Source organism: Panicum hallii, chromosome 6, assembly GCF_002211085.1.
Source record: "Panicum hallii strain FIL2 chromosome 6, PHallii_v3.1, whole genome shotgun sequence".
NCBI lineage: Eukaryota > Viridiplantae > Streptophyta > Magnoliopsida > Poales > Poaceae > Panicum > Panicum hallii.
Genome location: NC_038047.1, coordinates 1,206,295 through 1,228,933, shown reverse-complemented (window position 1 = coordinate 1,228,933; position 22,639 = coordinate 1,206,295). Strand labels below are relative to the sequence as shown.

The following is a 22,639-nucleotide window of genomic DNA, read 5'->3' as shown; positions in this document are numbered from 1 at the left end:
TGTGACCTGAACATGTAAAGAAATGTTAATTAAATTACACAAGAACACACAGAACCACAACCAAGAAAGTTTAGCGACAAATATAAAGGAATAGTAGCACACCTTAATTTGAAAGCATCCGCCTCCCTAAAATTGGTGCCAAAAAGATGATTAAGAAGTGTACTTTTCCCTGAAAGAAAAAGAGGAAGATGGTGAAATTGGACAAACAGAAATATCAAGTAAACAGAGTCGAAACAATGGAAAAAAGAGACCACATACCACTACTTTGCGGGGCCATTATTGATACAACAGCATACGAGAGCCCGCATTCATCCAATCTAACTTCCTTCATGAAGTTCTCACATTTGGAGACATTGAAGATTCCACCGTCAATGAGTTATGTAGAGAAACACGCGCCCCCCATTTCTGATCTGCAAGGCATAAATTCATGAAAAATACGTAATAAGCCATCACATTCATAATCATGAAGGAAAAAAAACTAAAACCCAAAGTAATAGGGATATGATTGTAGAGCTTTGCTTGTCTCCGGCATTCTCCAAAAGCAAAATCGGACGCAAAGCTTATTCTAAGAGTTTAGCACACAAGAAGAATATCAACATGTTGCTATAGATATACACTTGTGGTGGAACCGGAGAGGGCGGATGCAGTTGGCAACATCATGCAAACAAGCAGTCCAACTTTAATCAATCAAGCAATCCAAGTCATAATAAATTATTTAATCATATATATGAAACTATCATATATCAATGCTTGTGTTCAGTGCTCCTTTTAATCAATGGTAAAAGATCAAACTGTTGCATAGTAGCTAACCATAAAGGATGAAGTTGTATAATAAAGAACATATGGGAAAAAGGATTATTGAGCTGCGGTATAGGCTACAGCGTTGTCAAAGGTGAATTTGAAGGTCCAAATTGGCATTAAAGATACACAACAATTGCATTGCCTGTCAGAGGGGCAATGCTCATGATATGTAGAAATAGTACAGCAAAGAGCAACTTTCCCATTTCGTACAAAACATGCATTATGTTCTTGTAAGTTGTAACAGACTCATCTCATACCTGAATTGATGATTGTGAGAAGTATCCAAGATCTGCATACATAGCTTCAGAGCACAAAAGTTTCAACAATAATAGAAAAAGGTGTTAGCCTTATGACATTTCAATTCAAGTAGGGCCACAACCAAATAGCAGGCAACAACAGCATAGCGTATCTGTACATGTTACACGTAGAAAGATTCCACCCATTAACATCCAGTGGCCAGCCACCAGTTTGAGTCTTCTTGAGGAATTGATACATGTAGTATGGCGAGAGGGCTCGATAGACATGGTGGTGCCAATGGATGAAATTGTAGAGGCCTATTGCACTTATGCAGAGAAGCCAAATGCATACTATTGGTGCAAAAAGAAACCCAACTTGTTGCAGCGAACATCTCATAAGCATGGCACAATTGAACATATAAACATTAAGCTGACTGAAACTAACAGAATTCAACTGTAACCGAAACATCGGCTACTGTTAATTCAACTGTGTACCATGTAGTGGAAAGCGTGCAACCAAAGAAAGGATTTAACCTACATTTGTGCTGCTCCTTTTCCATCGACAACTCGAGCCCAGAAACTGCAGAAAACACTGCAAATGAACCAGAAGAGCACACATATGGCATCAGATAATTCCATTTTAAGCAGAAACAACTGACAACAAGTCAACCATGAGTTGAGATTTCGTAGACACGCGGCCGAGATTTCCTAGCGGCGGGACGATTAGCGCGAGGCGGGCGACGGTCGCACCAGGGACGACGACGGAAAAAAAACGTCCCCCTTAGCCTTTCTTTTGGTAGCAGAGAGACTATCGTGCAGCTGCGCCTCCTACTTCAACGAAGGCAGGAACCAAACCGGCGCCGCCGGCCGCGCCATCGACGAGCACGCTTCTCGCAGCATGTCGCCACCCACCGTCTCCGCCCGTCCGCTCCTCAAGTCAAACGCGCACGCCACCCCGTCCAGCTTGCTGTCGATGAAGTACACGCAGCTGCCGCTCAACCCCTGCACGTCCCCGGCGCGCACGGCCACCGTCTCGTTCCTCCCGACGAGCACGGCCCAGTCGCCGAGATCCGCCGCCTCCGCCCAGCACGTGCTCCGCGGCGGGTCGAACCTCACGGCGCCGGCCTCCTCGATGCGATGACGATGCATCATAATTGCCTCGTCGTCGGAGTCTTCCTCCTCCTCTGGCTGCACGACCACCAGCGCCGCCCATATCTGGTAAAGCTCGCCGTCGACGAGCACGAGGTGGTTCTCCACGTGCATGCCCGAGCCTCCGACCGACTCGGACAGCGCCAACGGCTCCGCGAAGATGCTCACCCTTGGAGAGTGGCCATCACAAGCAGCATGCTCCTCCGCGTCATCAGCATCGCCGACGCCGTGGTCGTCGTCGTCGCGGCCTCCCTTTTTTCCCAACAGGGGCATCTGCCCGAACTTCATTACTCCACGAAGCAGCGAAATTACAGAGTTCACCGTTCGCGAGATGAAAGCTCGTTCGCACCCGTCGCGGCCTCCCTGGGCGGCGGCGAGGTCGAACTCCAGGACCTTGATCCGCGGGCGGCACTCGGTGGCGGCCCGGTCGGCGATGCAGCGGACGACGTCAAGGGGTGGGTCGGGGACGCTGCCGCTCGCCGCACGTTTCTTGGGGGGCGCACGGCTGACACGCACGATTGATACTGCCTGCGGTCCGCACGAGGCTCCAGAGGTTTTTCATGGGCCGTGCCCCGACAGAATAGGTTGGGACAGGCCCATGTCTGGCTTACCGGCCACACCTTTTTTTTTTGGTTGGGTTTGGGCTACTAGTAGTAGTTCTTTCCCTGGACTGGGCTATGCCATTGACTGGGCTAGGGCCGATGGCTCGGGGAAGTGTCGAGCCGCTAGTGCTGTCGTCACCATTGCTGCCATGACTTGGAAGACTGATCTGTGGATTGGTTGGAAGCTCATCACATTCGACAAGTAACATAAACACTCTAGCAGTGCTCGTGCTCCCGATGCATCCAGGACATTTGCAGCAGCGTGGTTGGTCTGCCGGACGACGTGGCATCGATCCTAGCTAGCATCACGATCTCATGATCTCCATGAACACAGGTGGAATCCCTTCCGTCCATCTGCAGGTTGAGCAGCGTACGCACGCGTACCGTGCCAACCCGCTAGGGCCAAGTGTCCGATGTTCCATCGATGGCGGTGGAACAGCGCGCCGCGGCAGACCGGGGCCAACCCCTGCCGCTCGGCAATGGCAGGCCTCCTTTTGAATTCAGAAACTTCAAATTCGAAATGCGGATTTCTTTTTGAATACACGAACTCGGAAACCGTCCGATTCACTGTCACGAGAAGAAGATGGCCAAGGAAAACTTGATCGGCAACGAGCCGTTCCACGGTGAGGCCAGCATGGCGCGGGTGCGCCCCGCGTTCCGGGGAAGACGACGCCGGCTGCCGACGCAGAGCCGGGTCTACTGCCTGGGCGCCTCCTCTCTCTCTATCTCCTCTGCAAGGCCGCCGGGATGAGGCCCGCTGGACGAACGAACGAACTGCCCTGCTGCTGCTGCTGCTGCTGCCAGTTTTGATGAAAAGCCGGGGCGAGCTGTGCTGCTCTGCTCGTCTGGACAGGAGTCAGAGCACGGAACGCAACAACCTTCCTCGTCACCTCCCGTTTCCGGCATAAGCCCTCGCAGTTTCTCGGTTTTGCGCCGGATCGAACTTCCTGGTGTGATTCGAGAGAGTTTCTTTTTGTCCATAGGCAGGGAACTTCAGTTTAGCTCCAGAGAACCTGCAAATGGAATTCACACTGGCCAGAATATTTCGTACGTGTTAATCGAAACCGAGACGAGAAGATACGTGGGGAGCGGTAACCGTCCATCTTTATCCCGTTCTCACTTAGTCGTGTATATGGAACATCAATGCCTCGTGTGTCCTTTTGCTGTACAGTCAGCAAATATTTTGGATTACTATACCGTACCTAATTTTTTTTTAACATGCATTCAGCACTCTTATCATGAGTCGCTATAGTAGGAGGACATTAATACTTTCTTCCCGGCAAAAGATGCCCATGCATGTAGCAATTGATTGTTGATTCTTCATGTTCATCATGGTAAGTGATGACATCATAAATTACATGGAATGCAGCGACGTACTACGAACTGCGATGTTTTATGATGCAAATGCAACGGTAATTTTGGCGGGTCATTAGTGGAATGCAAATAAGCCCTCGCTGAGTGAAACGGTTGGGCGAATAGGAGGTATCGCGGGGAGTTTCCCGCGAAATTGCAGGCCCGGCGGGCAATGGGAGGCGAGAAGGGAACAGGCGCACGAGAGGGGGAGGAGGAAGGAGGCAGGCGGCACCGCCGTACCGGAGCCCAGGCGCCCAAAAAAGGCAAAGCGGAAAAGCATCCACCCCCTTCCCCCTTCCTCCCCGCCCCGCGAGCAACAGCAGAGGAGAGAGAGAGAGAGAGAGAGGCCGGCAAGCGCATCTCCCCACCTTGCCGTCCTTCCTCTGCTCCTCCCCTGCTCTCCGCCTGCGCCGGTCGGCTCTGCTCTGCCGCTGCCGCTGCCGCTGCGGCCGCAGGCGCAGCAACCACCCCGCCGATCGACGGGCCATGCGCGCCTAGCCACCACCCTGCGACCACCCACCCACCCCCTTCCTCCCTCCCTCCCGGTTGGCGTTGGCTCCCCCTCCCCCGATCCGCCTCCGCTGCCTGCCTGCCTGACCGCCCGCCTCTATATATACCCCCGCCAGCCCCCGCCTCGGCGCCTCCGACCCCGCCCCAGAACCTTCCAGAACCCCGGCCCCTCCCCTCCTCCCGAGCTCCTCCCCCCCGCGCCCGACCCTCCCGGCTCCGATGGCCGTCGCCGAGGCCGCCGCCGCCGACCACGCCGCGCCGCGCCCGGAGGAGGCGCCGGGCTCCGGCTCCGACGCCGGGGAGCGCGAGATGCGGGATCTGGAGGAGCTCCTCTCCAAGCTCAACCCCATGGCGGAGGAGTTCGTCCCGCCCTCCCTCGCCTCCCCCGTCGCCGCGGGCGGCGGCGGCGGCCCGGGCGCCGCCGCCCTCGCGCCCGTGCCCGCGCCGCTCTCCCCCGCCGCCTACGGGTACTACCCCGCCAACGCCGGCTTCGCGGTCGCCTCGCCGGGCCACCGCGGCGTCGTCGGCTTCCCGGCCGTCGCCGACGGGCCCGCCGGGCGCGGCAGGGTAACTAACCACCGATCCCGTTTCATTTCGTTGCCCTCTCCTCTGTTTCCAGTGTCAACGTTCGGTGGTGATGATCCGGTTGCTCGCTCGCTCGCTGCAGAAGAAGGGGGGAGCCGGAGGGTTCGGCGGCCACGGCCACCCCGGCAGGCGCCGGACCAACAGCCGCACCAGCATGGCGCAGCGGGACGAGGTCATCCGCCGCACCGTCTACGTCTCCGACATCGATCACCAGGTCGGTCGCCGCACGGATCCGCGCACTCCCTGATCCATTTCTCTCTCTTGCGGCTTTTAATCACACCAATTGGGAATCTTTCCCTCTTCCGCTACGAGCCTACCTACCAATAAATCCATCTGTGATGCAATTCGAAGTATTTTTTTTTTATTTTGTGCACTTCTCGTGGTGATTACTCCCGTTAGATTTGGGTTCGGTCACTTGTGTCCATGGGTGCTCCTGACCAGGATGAGATCACGGCATCAGTCAGATGATGTTGCGCGATGGCTTGATGGGGGGATGGGTAGGGGCAGGTTGGGATGCAGCGCACGCCACCACCTACACGTAGGTGCGGCTGCTACGAGTATGAGCCATCCTTTTTTCTGTTGCTTTGGTAGATTTGGATGCCACTTTCTGCTAGTATATTTTGCCGCCGCTGGCCATTTGTTCCGTGCGGAATCTGGAAAGCTGTATGCCCTGTTTTGCCTTTTATGTGCTTGGCTGCGCCTGCAGTGAGCCTTTAGTATGGTTCTTCTGTGATGAAATGTGGTTCATTTTTCTTGGTTTTCCTGGTCACGTGCTTCTGTCTGCAGCATGCATGCCGTTTGTGTCATGGCGTTTCTTGTTTACCATGTTACTGGTTTTATCTAAGATGTTTATGGATAGCCTGATCACCTATATGGTAGTAGGAGTTTCTTTAGGAGGCAGTGTAACCTTCAAGAGCCCTGCTTTGAAGTTCCTTCTATGGAGTGACACCAGGAAAGAACATAAGTAGCCAGACCATGCCCTGTTGACTGCTGTAGTTACTCCTAGAAATGCTAGGATCCCCTGCTCTATGAATTCCTTCTGTTATCCCAGGATTCCAAATATCCTTGAGTGCAATTCACAACTTCTCCTGTTTGGTGAAATAGCTAGGACCATGTTTCCTTGATTCCTGTCAATGTGTGCGCACAGTTGTCTCCATTCCTTTTCGTGTATGCCGCGGAAGATCTTGACTTTAAGAGCATGCAAGTCATATTGATGCTCCTGCTTGTTGTTGTACAGCTGAATAGATCTGTTTGACTATTTGTAATCATCATTATTAGTGTTAGTCATAGCTTGGACTGATATCTCTCATATTTGCCTATTGGAAAGGAATGCCTATATACTTAATTATGCATGAATTGCTAATGCAAGGTTTAATGACTGCATTATGGCCTGTGTTGCATGGCTATCTGTATTCCGTTATATGTATTTATCCTTGTAGGATTTGTTTATATACTTTGAATGTATTTACTAGAACAATAAAGCTGCTATCTTTGCAAAACACGACCCTGCCACATGCCAGGGTCGCTTTTGTAGGAAGAAATACTCTTGCTCACTGGCATCATTGTCTTGTCAGCCAAAGTACAATACCTTATGAAGTATTTTGTATTTTTATTCCTAATTTATTACGGGTTAGCCATGCAAACTGTGTATTTTGTGTCTGTAATGGATTTACAGTATCAGAATAGCTGTTACCATCTCAGTCTTAAATGAATTTGTTGAGAAAAATGTACACAGAGCAAGTTGGTATAGTGGATATCTTCTTTTGAACCGCTACTAGGCGTTGTTTTCTTATGATTCTGCTGGAGAGAGTTTTTGATACTATGCATGGGGCATGCCCCGTATTTCATCCACCTTTGTTAGCTAATGTTGTTTTCTACAACCTGTTCATAGGTTTGCTTGAGCTTTAGCCTTTAGCTCGCGCAAACTCTGGTTCTCTACTGTTGTTCAAAGTCATTGTTTAAGGCCTAATAATATTAATTTCTTCTTGTTGGTGGGTCCATGTGGTCACCTAGATGATCAAGATCACATCTTATCTTTAGTCTCCCACCTTTGCTATTGCTCCTGGTATAAAGCTTTAATGGACAATGCCCTGCTCTTTCTTAATACGGAAAAGGAAGGCCTAATGGGACAAAAGGTTTTCTTTTTGTTGCATGTAGAACATAGAAACCTTTTGCAGTGTACATGTTTCAGCCTGGCCCACTGGTATGATGAGCAAGTTTATTTTTTACTATGTAGTTAATTGGTTTATGTAACATTCTCAGAAATTGAGAATCAGTCAATGTTTCTCAACACTAGTACATAATGTTGTGGGCGAAGTTTTGTATGTTTGTGTCCTTTTCTTTCTTTGTTGTCATACCCAATAGTGTTACCTTTTTGCCAGTTGAAGTTGAAAAGGTTAGGTAATGTATTAGGGTAGTTTTTGCCAAACTGTTGGAGTTTAGTTATATGTAGTTAATGTATTAAGGTTATTGACTGTTGTAGTGGCAATTATATGTAGTTAAGTTGCTAATTTCTCTTTGTTGTTTTGTTGTTTAGGTCACTGAAGAAAACCTGGCAGCGCTATTTATAAACTGTGGGCAGGTACATTTTATGGGACAACTGCAAATAACCTTACGTATATTTGTCTCTCCCCATTTGTTTTTATGCAACTGTGCGTAATCTTGGATATTCCCTCTGAAGGTTGTGGATTGTCGCATGTGTGGGGACCCAAATTCAGTTCTTCGTTTTGCTTTTATTGAGTTCACTGATGAGGGTAATTTATCCAACCATAATTGAAGTTTCTTAGTTTTGTGTAGTTATCCAACTGTTCACTGGTCAATAAACATCCCTATTGCAGAGGGTGCCAGGGCTGCTCTAAATCTGTCAGGGACTGTGCTTGGATATTATCCTGTCAGGGTTCTGCCATCAAAAACTGCCATTGCACCTGTCAACCCAACATTTCTGCCCAGGGTAAGCAAACCTTCCGGGGACCAACATATATTTATCTTAGGTTCATGGTTCATACTGTGATCTGCTGTGATTTTATCTCTAAAATGGTTTACCTCTTTGATGTGATCTGCAGTCTGATGACGAACGTGAAATGTGTGCAAGGACTATTTACTGCACAAACATTGACAAGAAGGTTTGCTACCATATAATTATGATATCTATTGGTATTCCTTTCTGTTATGTCTCTATTTTAATATGTCCACTTACTACAGGTCACTCAGGCAGATCTGAAATTGTTCTTTGAGTCTATATGTGGAGAGGTTGGTCATTCTTTACTTCAAACCTCTTTTCCCTTCTGTACAGTTTGCATATGCTAAATGCCACAGAAATGACAATTCAAGCAGCACAGTGTTCATTGGCTCATTGCAATTTACTGCTACAGGTCTTTCGGCTGAGGTTGCTTGGTGATTACCATCATTCTACTCGCATCGCCTTTGTGGAGTTTGTAATGGTTAGCCAGCATACCTTTGTCTTTTTCATATTTGTCCAAAAGTTGCATACAGTATGCATTGTTAATATGTTTTTAGTATTACTGGTGGCTGAGAACTTCCAAATACTAAAATGCTAAAAATATGCTCTTGGATAGCATGCCATAACTTTGCTTGAGGAAGAAGATCCTGTACTGTCCTTGTAGCCAAAATTGGTATGGCCAGTTTTAGTTTCTAGTCAGCTAGTGTTCAGCTTTGGTCACCAGATATATTGAGATGGAAACCAATGTTAACTAGACTTCTCCTATGTACTGAGATTTAGCTCTTACCATCCAAATTAATTAGCCAGAGAACAGTTTCAGAATCTACCATGTTTTGAGGCAAAACTGGAGAACAATGAGCTTGAATGTTTTGGTTACTAAAAGAAATATTTACTTGTAACTATTTCCTCCTGTTATATAGTATTTCCTTAGGAATGGTTGCTGGTTTGGGTGAAATGATTCTTTTTTTTTTATCGGTGGCTCCAGGTCTCCTGTTCAAATGTCTAATTTTTCATGCCAATCTATGTGGATTGTGTAAGAATTCGTGTTGCAGCTTCAAGTGGTCCTAACTCCTTAGTAGAACTGTTAATACTTGTTCCTCGTCATCATGTTTAGCGTACTGAGCATTGTCATCAGTTTTGTAGTTTCTCACTACTATCTGCTATACAACCGATCTGTTCCATTGCACTGTCTAACTGTATTTATCCTTCTGATGCTGGTATCTGTGAAGCCAGAGTTTACTGATCCAATGCAATGTTTCCCCTAATTTTGAAGAATTAAGACCCCATCTTATGATCCGTTTGTTTCTTAATTATCAGGCTGAAAGTGCCACTGCTGCTCTCAACTGCAGCGGTGTGATTCTAGGTTCCTTGCCAATAAGGTAAAAGCTCTGGTCTTTTGAGAGGTTTTGCTGTAGTATAGACCTTAACATGTATTAACAGAGCAGGCCTGTTGTGATATTTCAGGGTGAGCCCATCAAAGACTCCTGTGCGTCCCCGCGCGCCTCGCCAGCTGATGCACTAGATGTTGTAGGTACAGGAGGTGCTGATGGCACTGGTTATATATAATAGAGATAGACATATATGAAAGGGGGGGAAGTCGCAATATGTGTCTTTTCTTTTTTAAGTTATGGGCTCGACCTTTTTTTTTTCTTCTTCACTGTTACCACCGTGAGTGAGTAAAGTATCTACGCTCGGAGCCAGAGAGAGGGGAAATTCCGGGTTGAGGTTGGGTCCTTTTTACCTTGCACATAGCGGAGAGCTTCTTAGAAGGAAGCGGGGTTGATCTCTTGTCCTTGATGCAACAAGGCGAAACTCCTGGACTTTTACCTGTGTTCAGTTGTTTGCTGTGTCTTGGTTGCTACTCTCAAAAACTTGGGAATTACTTGGAGATTATGAACGCTTACCGTTATGCCCTACTTTATGCTTCCGTGTAGTTATGCTTTTGTTCTTCTTCCAGTGCCTGCTCCTCCATTGTTCTGATTTCTGTGTGTGATGCACATTTTTATCATGCGTCTGTAGTTGTTTGAGACCTGCTCATGTGTTATATTAACTGCAACCAATAGATACTGAGTTGCATGCGGATTGCATCACTTCAGTTTTGGTCTGTTAACCTGCCCTTAATTTTGTCCTGTTCTACTTGTTGAGTACTGATGAACGTTAGTGGTAGTTTCCTCTAGGCGGTCTTGCGATTGCCAGTCAGGTTGCATAGTTCTCTGTTGCAAGTGAACCGTGCATGGATCTATCGATTTGAATCTGGGAGTGAGGTGCTGCATTTGGGTACCTGGATCATTGGCCCAAAGCTTCAACGTAGTTTTTCAGTTCTCTCTTTGGAGGCGCACAGGGCCTCGCGTTCCCGTTTGGACGCAGCAACGGCCGCGCGCGGGGGACCGCCGGCAGCTTCGGCAACAGCCGACAGCACGGGCTCCGCAGCTTTTGCATCGGTCTCCGTTGTGATTTGTGAACACCAGCTGAAAAGGTTCCGTTTTTAGGTGGCCTTCTGAGAATTTTGTGCGAGTATGGCAATGTAGTTTTTAGAATGCTTTATGAATCTTTCAGAGATTTTTTTTCCTTTTGGAAAAAATTTTAAGAGATGAATCCTTCCTTTTCCTACCTACCCACCAAACAGGTGCCACCATCCATTTGGAATTGGATTTGCCTTTTTCTCGAGGGAGGATCTTCGTTTTTGGATCCTACATTGCTCCTACTCCTAGTACGGTTTTAGCCTTCATGAGCACGTACGTGCAGGGTGTCAGCACCGGCAAGCACGCTCTGCCCCCTACCGGCCACTACGCCCTGCCGCCCTGGCCATGCCAACAGTAACACACACTACCAGGGCTGCCTGGCTAACAAGCTAACCATCAGTACTACTAGCTGGCTAACCATCAGTTGCAAAACAAAATCGATGGCTGTTCTTTCTTGTCCTTCTGACATACCACTAAAACGTACTCGATGCTTAAATTCAGTGTCTCCCTGGTTCCTGCCCCCCTGCTTTCAGATCACGGAGAAACCAGACAGAAGAGAAGAAACATTAATTCCATATTTACAGGATAAAGCATTCGATGATACTGCACATGCAGGAGCATGTTTCTCTGCTTATTCAGTTAAGTTGTCATGTAAGTTCAGTTGTGCTATAATGCTACTGAATCCTAGTTAAATTCCAGGCTCCATGAACCGGCGAGGAAGTAGATGACCAGATGTATTGGAGGAGCACTTCTCCAGTTCCTTTCTTAACTAATTCTGATGAGCTGCTAGTCATATGTCTTACTTTTGACAACAAATATGCTTCTGAACATAGTATCTGCTTATTTCTTCATTGACTGTAATTGGTTTCAGGGTCCAGTCACACAGATGTGGCTTTAGGAACGAAGATGGCAGCCCAACTGTTCATTTCAGATCTTTGTGTCGTGCTGTGCAATCTGTTGGCACAGGTTTCAGGCTCTGCTGTAATCAGTCGCACCAAGATTTAGGGGCTTTGATTTTGGAGCATGCTTTAGAGCTTACCTAATGTTTAGCAGCAGCAGATACAGAGATGTTCTGTGGTGTGACAAGTAGCATGTAAGATCATGGAAAGAACTAATATATGAATTAATCACCTCCAGTACAAGTGTAGAACAACCGCATGATTTCACCTCCAGTGACTGAAAGCTATTGACATTCCCACTGTTTCTTCAGGCGATGCACTGAAAATTGTTGCTATCAGAAGAAACAATCAGGATGTTAATGCTGTACAGAAAATAGAGCAAGGAAACATTTCAATGGCTGATCTACTAATAAATTACCTGTGCACTTTATTATTCAGATTTCATAGGACCACCTAACCAGCACATATGCCCAGAAGGCCAGAAATCTAAACCAGGAAAATACTTTACGACTGAGCTACACAAAGTCCCAGAAAGGAAACACAGAAAACGATCGACCAGGATTAAATTACTCCATGGACCTCGCTAGATCCAAACGCCCATATTCAGCTGCTGCCTTGTTCTCGAACAGCGACTGCAGTGGGCCAGACAGATCAGCTTCTCCAAAGAACCTGCATACTTTGACAACGGAAACACCACCCCCAACAGGCAAGCTGAAGCATTCCATGTTGACACTGAACCAACTGCAGCATATACACCATTCAAAAACACCAGCAAAGCTCATATGACCCATCCACATTCTATCATAATTCGTAAAACAGGCATGGATCAATGCATTTCCTGAACGGCATACAGAGACACAATAGAAGACAGCTGAGAAGGCCCAACCAGCTTGCTGGGCACAACCCAATTAACCAGACGTAAGAAAACTCAGGATCAGACTAAATAAGCTCTTGAAGAAAGCATGTTATTCATGAAAGACACATAACTAGAGCAAATCGCTTGCAAATGATAATCAGAAACTGTATAGTTCTGGCAACGCATGCTGCCTCACCCTACAACCAATTACGCCACTGTTCTTCCGCAAAGCAAACAGCTCTACCCTCCTCTCCCCACTCAACCAGGCTCAAGCGATGATCATAACAAATCCTCCTGCACAATATGATAACGCATGCAAAAGATAATTGACAAGCCGGTGTAGCGAACTTCGTACGGGCACACAACACAACCGGCCGGCCGAGTGAGCTTCTAGTCGTGCTGGGCAACCTAGTACCGGTAGTGAGCGGGCTTGTAGGGACCCTCGACCGGGACACTGATGTAGTCAGCCTGAGACTTGGTGAGCTTGGTGAGCTTGGCACCAAGCTTGCCCAAGTGGAGGGCGGCAACCTTCTCATCAAGGTGCTTGGGGAGCACATACACCTTCTTCTCATACTTGCCAGAGCTCCTCTCCTTCCACAGCTCAAGCTGAGCAATGACCTGTATCATGGACAAGATTTAACAATATGATTTCAATTGCTGATGCATCAGGTAACACGGGCAGGACTAGATGGGTATTGGTTGACATATTTACCTGGTTAGTGAATGAGCAGGACATGACAAAGCTGGGGTGGCCAGTAGCGCACCCAAGGTTCATCAGACGACCCTCAGCGAGGACAATGATGCCAGTGTTGGTCTCAGGGAACACCCAGCGATCGGTCTGGGGCTTGATGGTGATGCGCTTGACACCAGGGTAGGTCTCAAGACCGTGCATGTCAATCTCATTGTCAAAGTGACCAATGTTGCAGACAATTGCGTTGTTCTTCATCTTCCTCATGTGGTCAACCATGATGATGTCCTTGTTACCGGTGGTGGTCACAAAGATGTCAGCTTCAGAAAGGACATCCTCCAAGGTAAGGACCTGAAGACCCTCCATCAGGGCCTGAAGGGCACAGATGGGGTCGATCTCAGTCACGATGACACGGGCACCAGCCTGCTTGAGGGCAGCAGCACAGCCCTTGCCAACATCACCATAACCGCAGACCACCGCAACCTTGCCGGCAATCATAACGTCGGTGGCCCTCATCAAACCATCAGGGAGGGAGTGGCGGCAACCGTACAGGTTGTCAAACTGTTCAGAGGTAAAAACACATCAGTACTGTCAACTTAATAGTTGCATTTCAGTACTACATAGCTAATAACATGCCAGACTGTTTAGAAGAAAACATATTTGTAGCTACAAATTTATAGTTGCTTACAGGTACTATATAGCAAGTGACATTTAGGAGCCACACGATAACTGAACCACACATATCAGAGAATCTGGACAGCACAAACAAGCCAGGAAAAACGAAGACATTTCGTCACCAACCATCAATCTCGATTAACTACAGATCTGTCCAACAGAGATCTAATCACAGATCCATATAGTACAATATAATACCAGTTATCAACAACCACACTTCTAGAGAGCTACTCCTACTATATTATGCAAAAAGGGTAAACTGTGGAAGAACAGTAGAAAAGGATCCAGATCTAGGCAAGGACAAGCAAAGGAAGGCACGCACCTTGCTCTTGGTGACGGAGTCGTTGACGTTGATGGCGGGGAAGAGGAGTGCGCCGGTCTCCTGCATCTGGTAGAGCCTCTTGACCCCGGTGGTGGTCTCCTCCGAGACGCCGACGAGCCTCTCCTTCATCTTGCGGTACTTCCTGGGGTCTGCCTTGAGCCCGTCGCGGATGATGGTGAGCACGATCTTGAACTCGGCGTTGTCGGTGGAGTCCGGGTCCGGGACCTTGCCGGTCTTCTCGTAGTCCTCCTCGGCCTTGACGCCCTCGTGGATGAGGAGCGTGGCGTCGCCGCCGTCGTCGACGATGAGGTCGGGGCCGCCGGCCCCGCCCCAGTCGAGGCATCGCTCGGTGCACCACCAGTACTCCTCGAGCGTCTCCCCCTTCCAGGCGAAGACCGCGGCGGAGTCCCGCGCGATGGCGGCGGCGGCGTGGTCCTGCGTGGAGAAGATGTTGCAGGAGCACCAGCGGACCTCGGCGCCGAGCGCGGTGAGGGTCTCGATAAGGACGGCGGTCTGGATGGTCATATGGAGGGAGCCGGAGATCCGGGCGCCGGCGAAGGGCTTGGAGGGGCCGAACTCGGCGCGGCACGCCATGAGGCCGGGCATCTCGACCTCGGCCAGCTCGATCTCGAGGCGGCCGAAGTCGGCCTGGGACAGGTCCTTGACCTTGTACTCCCGGCCCGACGAGGTCTTCTCCACGGAGAGCGCCATGGCAGCGGGCGGAGGAGGGATCGGGAGGAGGGGAGGAGACGGCGGGCGGAATGGGGAGGAGGGAGGGAGGGAGGGGGTGGGGTGAGGATGGGGAATGGTTTTACGGGGAGAGACGAGGGCGCAGCGCCGTTGGATTCCAGTAGCGGCGATCAGCGGCCGTCGGATCTGAGTGGGGCATTGGTGGGGTGGGTGCCAGGGTGAGGGGTTTTGGAGGGATGGCCAAGGGGCTATTTCCATTCACACATGTGACTAGGATTTATCTATGGCCCGTCCATGTGCTCTCTTCTTTCCAATTTCTTCCTTCTCATGTTATCCCCACCTCCCATCTTGTTCCCCCCGACGCCACCCTCTCCTCCCCATCTTGTTCGGACGCCGCCCCCTCTTCCACAGCACCGGCCGGTTGTTGCCGCCGCCGCCGCGCCGCCCGCCCACTCACCACTTACCCGGGCGCCACTGTAGCACCGGCCTTCTTCTTAGCCCCGCCGGCGGCCATTGCCCGCCAGATCCAGCCCCGGCCGGTCGGCGGCGCTCCCGCGCCATCTCACCTCCGCCGCCTACCGAACCGCCACCACCATAGGCTCGCAGCTGCCCCCGACCTTTCCTCTAGAGCCACCGGCTATGGAAGTCACCCCCATCCTAGAAAATTCAGAACCCTAAAACCGCCACCTCGACCATCACCCCGGCCGGCGGCGATCTCACCGTCGGCCGTTCCGCCCACCTGCCACCCCCACGACCGCTCCAACCCATCTCCCATCCCCTCCCCTATCTCGGCGATCTCGACGGCTAGGCGAGCGGTGGCGACAGCGGTGGGTCTTAGATGGGCCTTATGTGATAGATCCGCACGAAGTTACGCGCGTGACCTCGATTATTCCTGGAATGGCCTGCTTGGCCTAATTGGTTGGTGGGCTCAAATGAGATGTCATTATAGCTAGAGATAGAAGCCTGATATTTCTTTTCTTATACTAAAGTCAGATTAATTCTATCATCTTAAGTGAACTGTAGGAGTTTCATGTTCTTTTCGAAGCTTTTTTGAGAAAGAAGAAGCACATTCGATAATAAAAGAATTTGTATTCGGTTGGGGGAGGCGGAGTTGCTACCACGCCAGACGCTGCTTGCTTTGATGTCAACGTGGTATCATGCCACCGCAGCGCAGATCTGGCTATACCTACCGCGGGTAAAGCATGTCTCTCTTCTCCCCCGTACCTGAAGAATTTGTGAATGAGGTGCTGTTTCTATTCGCGTGCGTGCATTTCCGACTTGGACAACATCTGATCGTCGTGATCCAACGGATGAGCCGCCTGCTCTGCCTCTGTATATGCCTTTGTACCACCAACCTGCCTTTATATATCTTTCTTTTTTTGAGAAATTTGCATGTGTTATATCTTATGTGCACATGAAGATACTAGTTATGCGCTCCGGTGGAGACCGGCTAGTATGGTTGAGTCCGTGTTGCGCGGAGTATTGTTGCGCGGCTTGTGTCGATGTCCCAATCCGACCGGTTAGAGTTGTTGCGGATCGTGTCGATGTCCCAATCCGACCGATAGTTGAGTTGAGTTGAGCATGCATTGATTTCCCAATTTAACTTGCTCATGTTATTTTTTTCTTCCATTTATTGTATTGCATAGTCTGGATTTTATTTTTTTAATATAATTGGTAGCTCTCCTGCCTAGTTCGTTAAAGAAAAAAAGATGAAGATACCAGTTATGCTGGAACGTGCCATCGTGACGAACTACTATGGTAGTGATTACTGGCTGTTTGGGCAGCCTCCAGCGAGGCTAAGCCCAACTCCGACTAGCGCAACGCATGTTTCAGCAATGCAATTGCCTAGCATAGGATAATTTTAAAGAAATCGGCGAGCTATGCGGCTGGACTGCTGCGGCGCATGCATCCTTGGCTCTGACGCGGGCGAGGAGGAGATCTTGGCCCGCCAGCTTGGGCCAAGAGCGGATGGCGGAAAAGGTGGGCTGGGAAAAAGAACGGGTCGGGCGACTTTGCTTCGGCCCGTGAGGCGGCCGGACCTATGGGTGGAAGGAAAAAGGCCCTCGAGCCGAGTTGGAGATAGGGCTTCGGCCTAACTGAAAAAAAATCTGGGTAAAAAAATAGAAATAGAAAAATGGTCGTGGTCTTTACCAGGCTGTTTTTTAAGACTCTTTTTGGTTCTCTGGATCTAAACTTTTAAGTGTGTTTTGGAACTATTAAATAAAATATGTTTGTAAATTTTTTTGCACATATGGGTACCAATTCACGAGATAAATTTAATGAACCTAATTAATTTATGATTTGCTACAGTAATATTACAGTACCCATCTGCTAATTATGGATTAGTACTTCTAAATGATAAGATTCTTTTCGATGTATGACTAAAGTTTAGATCTTCAGAATCAAACACCTCCTTACCACCAGGCTGTTGTTGGATTTATTTGCTGGGGAGACGGCCGAACAACTTGGAATTCATCCTACCGTGGACAACAGATAAGAAAGATCACGGAACGAGGCCGTGAGTCAGGCGGAGCATCACGCAGGCAGGCACAACGCCGCGCTGTTCCGGTCTGGTCTGGGTCTCGACGCTCCAACGCCCGGCCTCCGGCCAGACCCGGCAGCAGCGCCGGCCGCCCCGATCTCCGCAGTTTTCGCATCGTCTCCTCCGAGCTCCGACGACCTCCGTTGCTAATCGCCTAATCCCATTTCCAGCTGGGTAAAAAAATTGAGGCTTGGTGCCCTCCTGAAAGCTTTGGTTTGTGTATGGATCGAACGGCAATGGCAACGTACTGAAATGATTCAGGCGCCTCTCTGAATTTCCAGAGGCTTGGATCTGATGAACCCTTCCCTCCCCTTTCCTACCTACTACTACCCGAACAACAGGCGCCGACTGTTTAGCAAGAGCAACGTTCTTCTTCCCCCAACCCCCACAGGCTGGCTGGTTTATCTGCCCATCATCCTTTTGGCCTTTTGGGGATTGGATTGGGCTTCTTCGGATCTTCGTTTTTGGATCCTAGATTGCTCTTGGGCTCCTAGTACGGTTCTAGCCTTCAAGTGCACGGGCGTCAGCGCGGCCAGCACTCAACGCCGGCAGGCACGGCACGGCACGGCACGCGCAGGTCCACACTCTGCCGCCCCTACCGGCCACTACACCCTGCCAACGTACAGTAACAACACTACCACAGACCAGGCCAGCCTGCCGCCGGGCTTTACAATCGACTAGTACCACCTCGCCACCAATGATATGGTTTTGGGAACCCATGGGGTTGAGTGGACAGTTTCGTAGGGGATGTTTTGTGGACTTGGTCTATACTCGTGGGGAGTAGCTTGGCCTCTCTATCCACCACTAAATTAGGCAAAGATTCAAGCTCTTCCAAAGAACAAAAGAAAAAAAACCTAGGCCAAAGCGAGTCCATATATATTATTTCAGATAAGCCGCATGCGTGTATGAATGGATCTGAAAGCAACAACGAACGGCATGTATTCAGGCGTCGCCCCACAAACCCGGCAAAGCAATGTGGCCTTGTGGCCCATGATCCATGCCTGCACGCGCGCACACATATCCCAGGCTGGCCCGGCCGCCCGGCGAGAGCGAGCTGAGGAGGTTGCTTGCACACAACAGCTTGCTCCTCTCCCAAGGCATGTTCAGAGAACGCACTACTAGCACTCTCATCATCTGAACAAACGTATTGATTTGCCGCCCCCTAAGCCTACCTAAACCCCCACCAAACTAATCGTGGTTCAGCAAGCATGGCCCTAATGTCTTCTGGATGCAGCAACACACTGGCTGTGTTTGCCATTCAAAGCTCAGTGCGATCATGCTCTGATCTCTTTAGCTAGCTTGCTTCATGAATCTTGAGCTTTGACTTGAGAGGACCGACCTGCTGATGCTGCAGGCACACTCATTGTCATGTGTTTCGATCGATTAGATTCTCGTATGTTCCTTGCCGTCTGCAGCCACCCTTCATCATCTCGTGAGACCGATCTCTTGACGCTTGTCCAACCTCATGCATCCGCGTCTGCTGCTTGCGTTGGTTGCTTCCTGCAGCTCGCTTTGCTTCAGCGCCTCCATGCCGACTCTGCTCAGCAACAAATCTTAGCTTCGTCGGCATGCCACGCTATATATACGCTCAGATCGAGCGATGCATGTGTCACGTACAAGTTCTTTATCAGTTTTACAGTTAGTCAGAGATCGATCGATCCATGGGGAGCTGCGCATCCAAGTCGTCCTGCTGCAAGAGCGTGGTGGCCTGCAGGGTGCTGGTGAGGGCGGCGGCAACGACGAGCCCCGCGGCGGTGCACCCGTGGACGCCGCCGCCCGAGGTGCCGCCCGGCCAGCGGGTCACCGTGCGGATGCGCGCCAGCGAGTTCCGCGCGCTGGCGGCCGGCGGCAGGGTGGCGGAGGGCACCGGCGCCGAGGACGACGACGACGGCGTCGGCCGGATCATCCTAGACGGGTGCGCGGCCGGGCGGTGGGCGTGGTCGCCGGCGACGGATCGGAGTAGGATCGGAGCTAGCTAGCGCCCCGCATGCAATTGATTTGATGATCCGTAACCTACCTGCCGCCTCTATCTACGACTAGTCCAATTCGTGACAGAATCCTGTGTAAACACGTACGTGTACGTGCGCGTACATGGCGTACAGTGTAACAGTTGGGACGTCGTCCATGGCTCCGGCCACCTCGTGGTCACCGTCGTCGCCGTCGCCATCGCCGGCGTCGCTGTCAGCGGCATTAAACGAGGGGGAGACTAATCCGGCAAACCTTTCCCAGGGCTTAGCGTCTGGTTAGGACGGATCGGAGGGAGATTAGTTGCCGGATCGGCACATGGTTTTGACTTGCGATCCTCTCGATGCGTCGACAGGACGACGGGATTAAAGCGTGATTGAACTCGATGAGAAATCGCGCACCATGCGCTGTCGGGACGGGGCGATCTGATCTGATCTCATCGACACCCTGCCATGCGTCCATGCACGCGATCGACGCGAGCCCGGCCGTCTCGTAAAGCCGGGTAGCTTTTTCTTCTCCGCCCCGGCCGCGCACGATCCGGCGGATCGGACACTGACGGCGATCGTCGATGCATGGCGTCCACTCACTGCTCGACTGAATGCTGCAGGCGATCTGTTCTCCCTATCCGCGAATCTGAATTTGCTGTTCGTTCGTTCTTGGCGACACTTGGCACCTGTGATTGGGAAAGAAGCAAGAAGCACATGGAGATGCAGATGTGAATACGTTTCGTCGATGGAATCTACCCCGGTTTCGTTTGAGCCACACGCACGCGCGGCATGCGTCGTGCAGATTAAAGCAAAAGCTCAACGACGACGACGACCCTTTCAGTTTCAGGTAGTAGCTAGCTAGGTATGTTTCAGAGAAACTTGGCTCAGCTGATCGAGTTCTATACACATCTGATCCTCCTTTAAAGTCTAAACCAACCTGAAATTGCATTTCGACTACATGCATGCATGAACCGACAGATTGACACCTTCTGACTTGAATTGTTGATTGGCCACACCAAAACTAAAGCCACTGCTACCTGTCAGTCCAAGGTTGCATGGGTGGATGCTTTCGATGATCCATCAGTGATGGAGAGCTGCCATGCATGCAAGGCTGATAGCTCTCATTGCAAAGTGATCGACCTCTAAGCTTTTGGGAAACAAAATGGTAAGCACTCCAGTTGTCTCTGGGGGCCAGGCGGCACTCGAAAGTGGCCATGGCCCCCATGCGTATGCAAGGTCGAGGTCGCATCTCGCATGCCTGTCGATAGATAGATCGTGTTCTGCCGTGGCTGCATGCTATAGTGCCATGAACTGACCCGTTGGTTTCGAGGCCAGCAATGCCTGAATGCCTGATTGCCCAATCGATGGACGATCGCCATGGCCTGGCCTGGTGCGCATCGCCATCGGCAGATCGATCCAGCAGCATGATCCGTAGAGCACATACGCACCTGATGCAAAGGGTAGCAGAATGTCCATGAGATGGTTGATGGATGGATCATCGATCGGCCAGTCGATTCTGGCCACTGCTCTTTTCTCTACGTGCTGATCGATGACAACTACGTGGCGCTTACCTGTACCTGACACACGTGGGTCACGTGGCACGCCTTCAGCTTCAGGTGTGCATACGTGGAAGCTTTCAGTTGATCTGTCGTATTGCAGCTGATCACGACTAGCATTCTCTCAACAGTGCCATGCATTTCTCGATCTTACCCTCAGAACTTTGTATCGTTGCTGTTCTTGATAGCTACTGCACATCTATTGCCATGGACATTTCTCCATGCAAGTGCACACCCTGGGTTTCATGATCTCCAGCTCTGAATGTTGTTACAAGTTTATTATATCGCATCAAGCGTCTGCACGGCCGAATTGTTGAATGCACGCCTGTCGTACGACGCGCGTCATGTTACACCAGGATCATTGGCCAGGCTGCACACAAATAGGAAGGATTGCAAAGGTGGAAACGTGACCTTTAGTTTTATTTCCCTGTTGCAACCACCCGATGTGCAGTGATCCGATGACCAGATCACACACAGACTGTTCGTGCATCGATCTGAATGAATGAACCTTGAAGGACTTGTTGTACTGCCCGAGCGAGATGAATGATCGATGTGGATAACAAACTACCAGATCGATCGACAGATGGAAAGGTAGATGTGTGTGATTTTTTGATTAGGTGCCATGGCAATTTTCAGCTGGGGGAAGGAAGAAACAAGCTGCAGCTGACAGAGGAAGAAGAAGGGAGCTAGGGGATAAGCATGCATCTGCATGGATGGATGCAACGGGCCAACCACTACATTCCTGCAAAGTCAATTCGGGAGAGACCCTCGTGCGAGTACAGCGCCTCTGTGCATCATCCATGCTACCCCAGCGAGTTTTAGCTGCCAGCCTTTCACACAGTTTATACTGAAAAGAAAAATGTAACAAACTTTAGCATGCGCCACTTTTTCCCAATTCAAGCACAATTAGATGCAGATCTCCTTTGCATTTGTTGTTGCACAGATGCACTGTTTTTCTCCTATGAAACTTTGCAACCAAACAGTGCTTGGGAGCAGTTGGTTGGGGGACAACACGCATGTCAGTGGCTTGTTCACCTGGGCAATTTCTTTCTGACACTCTGACTGCTCACCTGGTTCCCATTTTGTTGGTGTCTTTTCTGAGTCATTGCATGCCTGGCTTCGCTCGTGAAACATATAATATATATGAAACTCTCAAACGTCTTAAATTAAAGTAGTATTGATTGTGTGCAAATAAATTATAGAATATATTTAGTGGTACCATGAGACTCGATCACTCAAATAAAAGTGTGGCTTTTGAGAAACATAAACACGGACAAATGGACATTTCGTTTAATTCACTATATATGCGCATAATAAACTGCTTCCCATTATGATTTCAATTCAGTATAAACTACAGAAGTGCAGAGCTCCTGCCATCTTGTTTCAAAAAAAAAACCCCTGCAGAAGTGGACAAATGGACCTGATGTACATAAACTATGCACTTAATAGTCCTTCAAAGGGAATGAATTAAGTATTACAGAACTCATCTATAAAACCATATATAGATATTCATAGAAGTGAAGAGAAAAATGAGTGTATATGTGCGCATGAGGTAAGCATATGCATATACATGTCATATGCATTCACATGGAGAGAGAGAGAGAGAACTGCACGGCTTTCCCCCTTTCCGTGGACAACAAAAGGGCACTAATAATAGTGACAGTGACGGCCACTTAGGAATCAAATTACCACATAACACGACCCGATTAGTTGGGGAGACACTGAATAAGCAACTCAACGAACACCATGTAGGGAAAAAGGGTATAATGTATCTGCACTTTTATCCTTTTAGAGCTTTCACC

At 49.6% G+C, this 22,639-nt stretch overlaps 2 protein-coding genes across 2 annotated transcripts; one reads left to right on the top strand and one right to left on the bottom strand.

Annotated features, from left to right (window-relative positions):
- Positions 1-4,306: 4,306 nt before the first annotated feature.
- On the top strand, positions 4,307-10,116 carry LOC112896461 (polyadenylate-binding protein-interacting protein 11-like). The gene is made up of 10 exons (XM_025964436.1): positions 4,307-5,218; positions 5,319-5,450; positions 7,773-7,817; positions 7,917-7,989; positions 8,074-8,186; positions 8,299-8,358; positions 8,438-8,485; positions 8,608-8,676; positions 9,513-9,574; positions 9,660-10,116. The coding sequence occupies exons 1-10, from the start codon at positions 4,871-4,873 to the stop codon at positions 9,715-9,717; spliced, it is 1,008 nt and encodes a 335-aa protein (XP_025820221.1). The 5' UTR covers positions 4,307-4,870; the 3' UTR covers positions 9,718-10,116.
- Positions 10,117-12,475: 2,359 nt separating this feature from the next.
- Positions 12,476-14,872, bottom strand: LOC112896460 (adenosylhomocysteinase-like). Its single transcript, XM_025964435.1, has 3 exons — positions 14,098-14,872; positions 13,125-13,661; positions 12,476-13,030 (listed from the first exon to the last, which is right to left on the bottom strand). Exons 1-3 carry the CDS (start codon positions 14,806-14,808, stop codon positions 12,821-12,823), a joined length of 1,458 nt encoding a protein of 485 aa, XP_025820220.1. The 5' UTR covers positions 14,809-14,872; the 3' UTR covers positions 12,476-12,820.
- Positions 14,873-22,639: the final 7,767 nt, after the last annotated feature.

Excerpts from the sequence above, each read along its gene's own strand:
- LOC112896461 (XM_025964436.1), top strand. The coding sequence starts at position 4,871 with ATGGCCGTCGCCGAGGCCGCCGCCGCCGACCACGCCGCGCCGCGCCCG. Across the intron at positions 8,187-8,298 it reads ACCCAACATTTCTGCCCAGG|TCTGATGACGAACGTGAAAT; the intron begins GTAAGCAAACCT and ends TGTGATCTGCAG. Across the intron at positions 8,486-8,607 it reads TTGAGTCTATATGTGGAGAG|GTCTTTCGGCTGAGGTTGCT; the intron begins GTTGGTCATTCT and ends TTACTGCTACAG.
- LOC112896460 (XM_025964435.1), bottom strand. The coding sequence starts at position 14,808 with ATGGCGCTCTCCGTGGAGAAGACCTCGTCGGGCCGGGAGTACAAGGTC. Across the intron at positions 13,662-14,097 it reads ACTCCGTCACCAAGAGCAAG|TTTGACAACCTGTACGGTTG; the intron begins GTGCGTGCCTTC and ends ACCTCTGAACAG. Across the intron at positions 13,031-13,124 it reads CCTGCTCATTCACTAACCAG|GTCATTGCTCAGCTTGAGCT; the intron begins GTAAATATGTCA and ends TCCATGATACAG.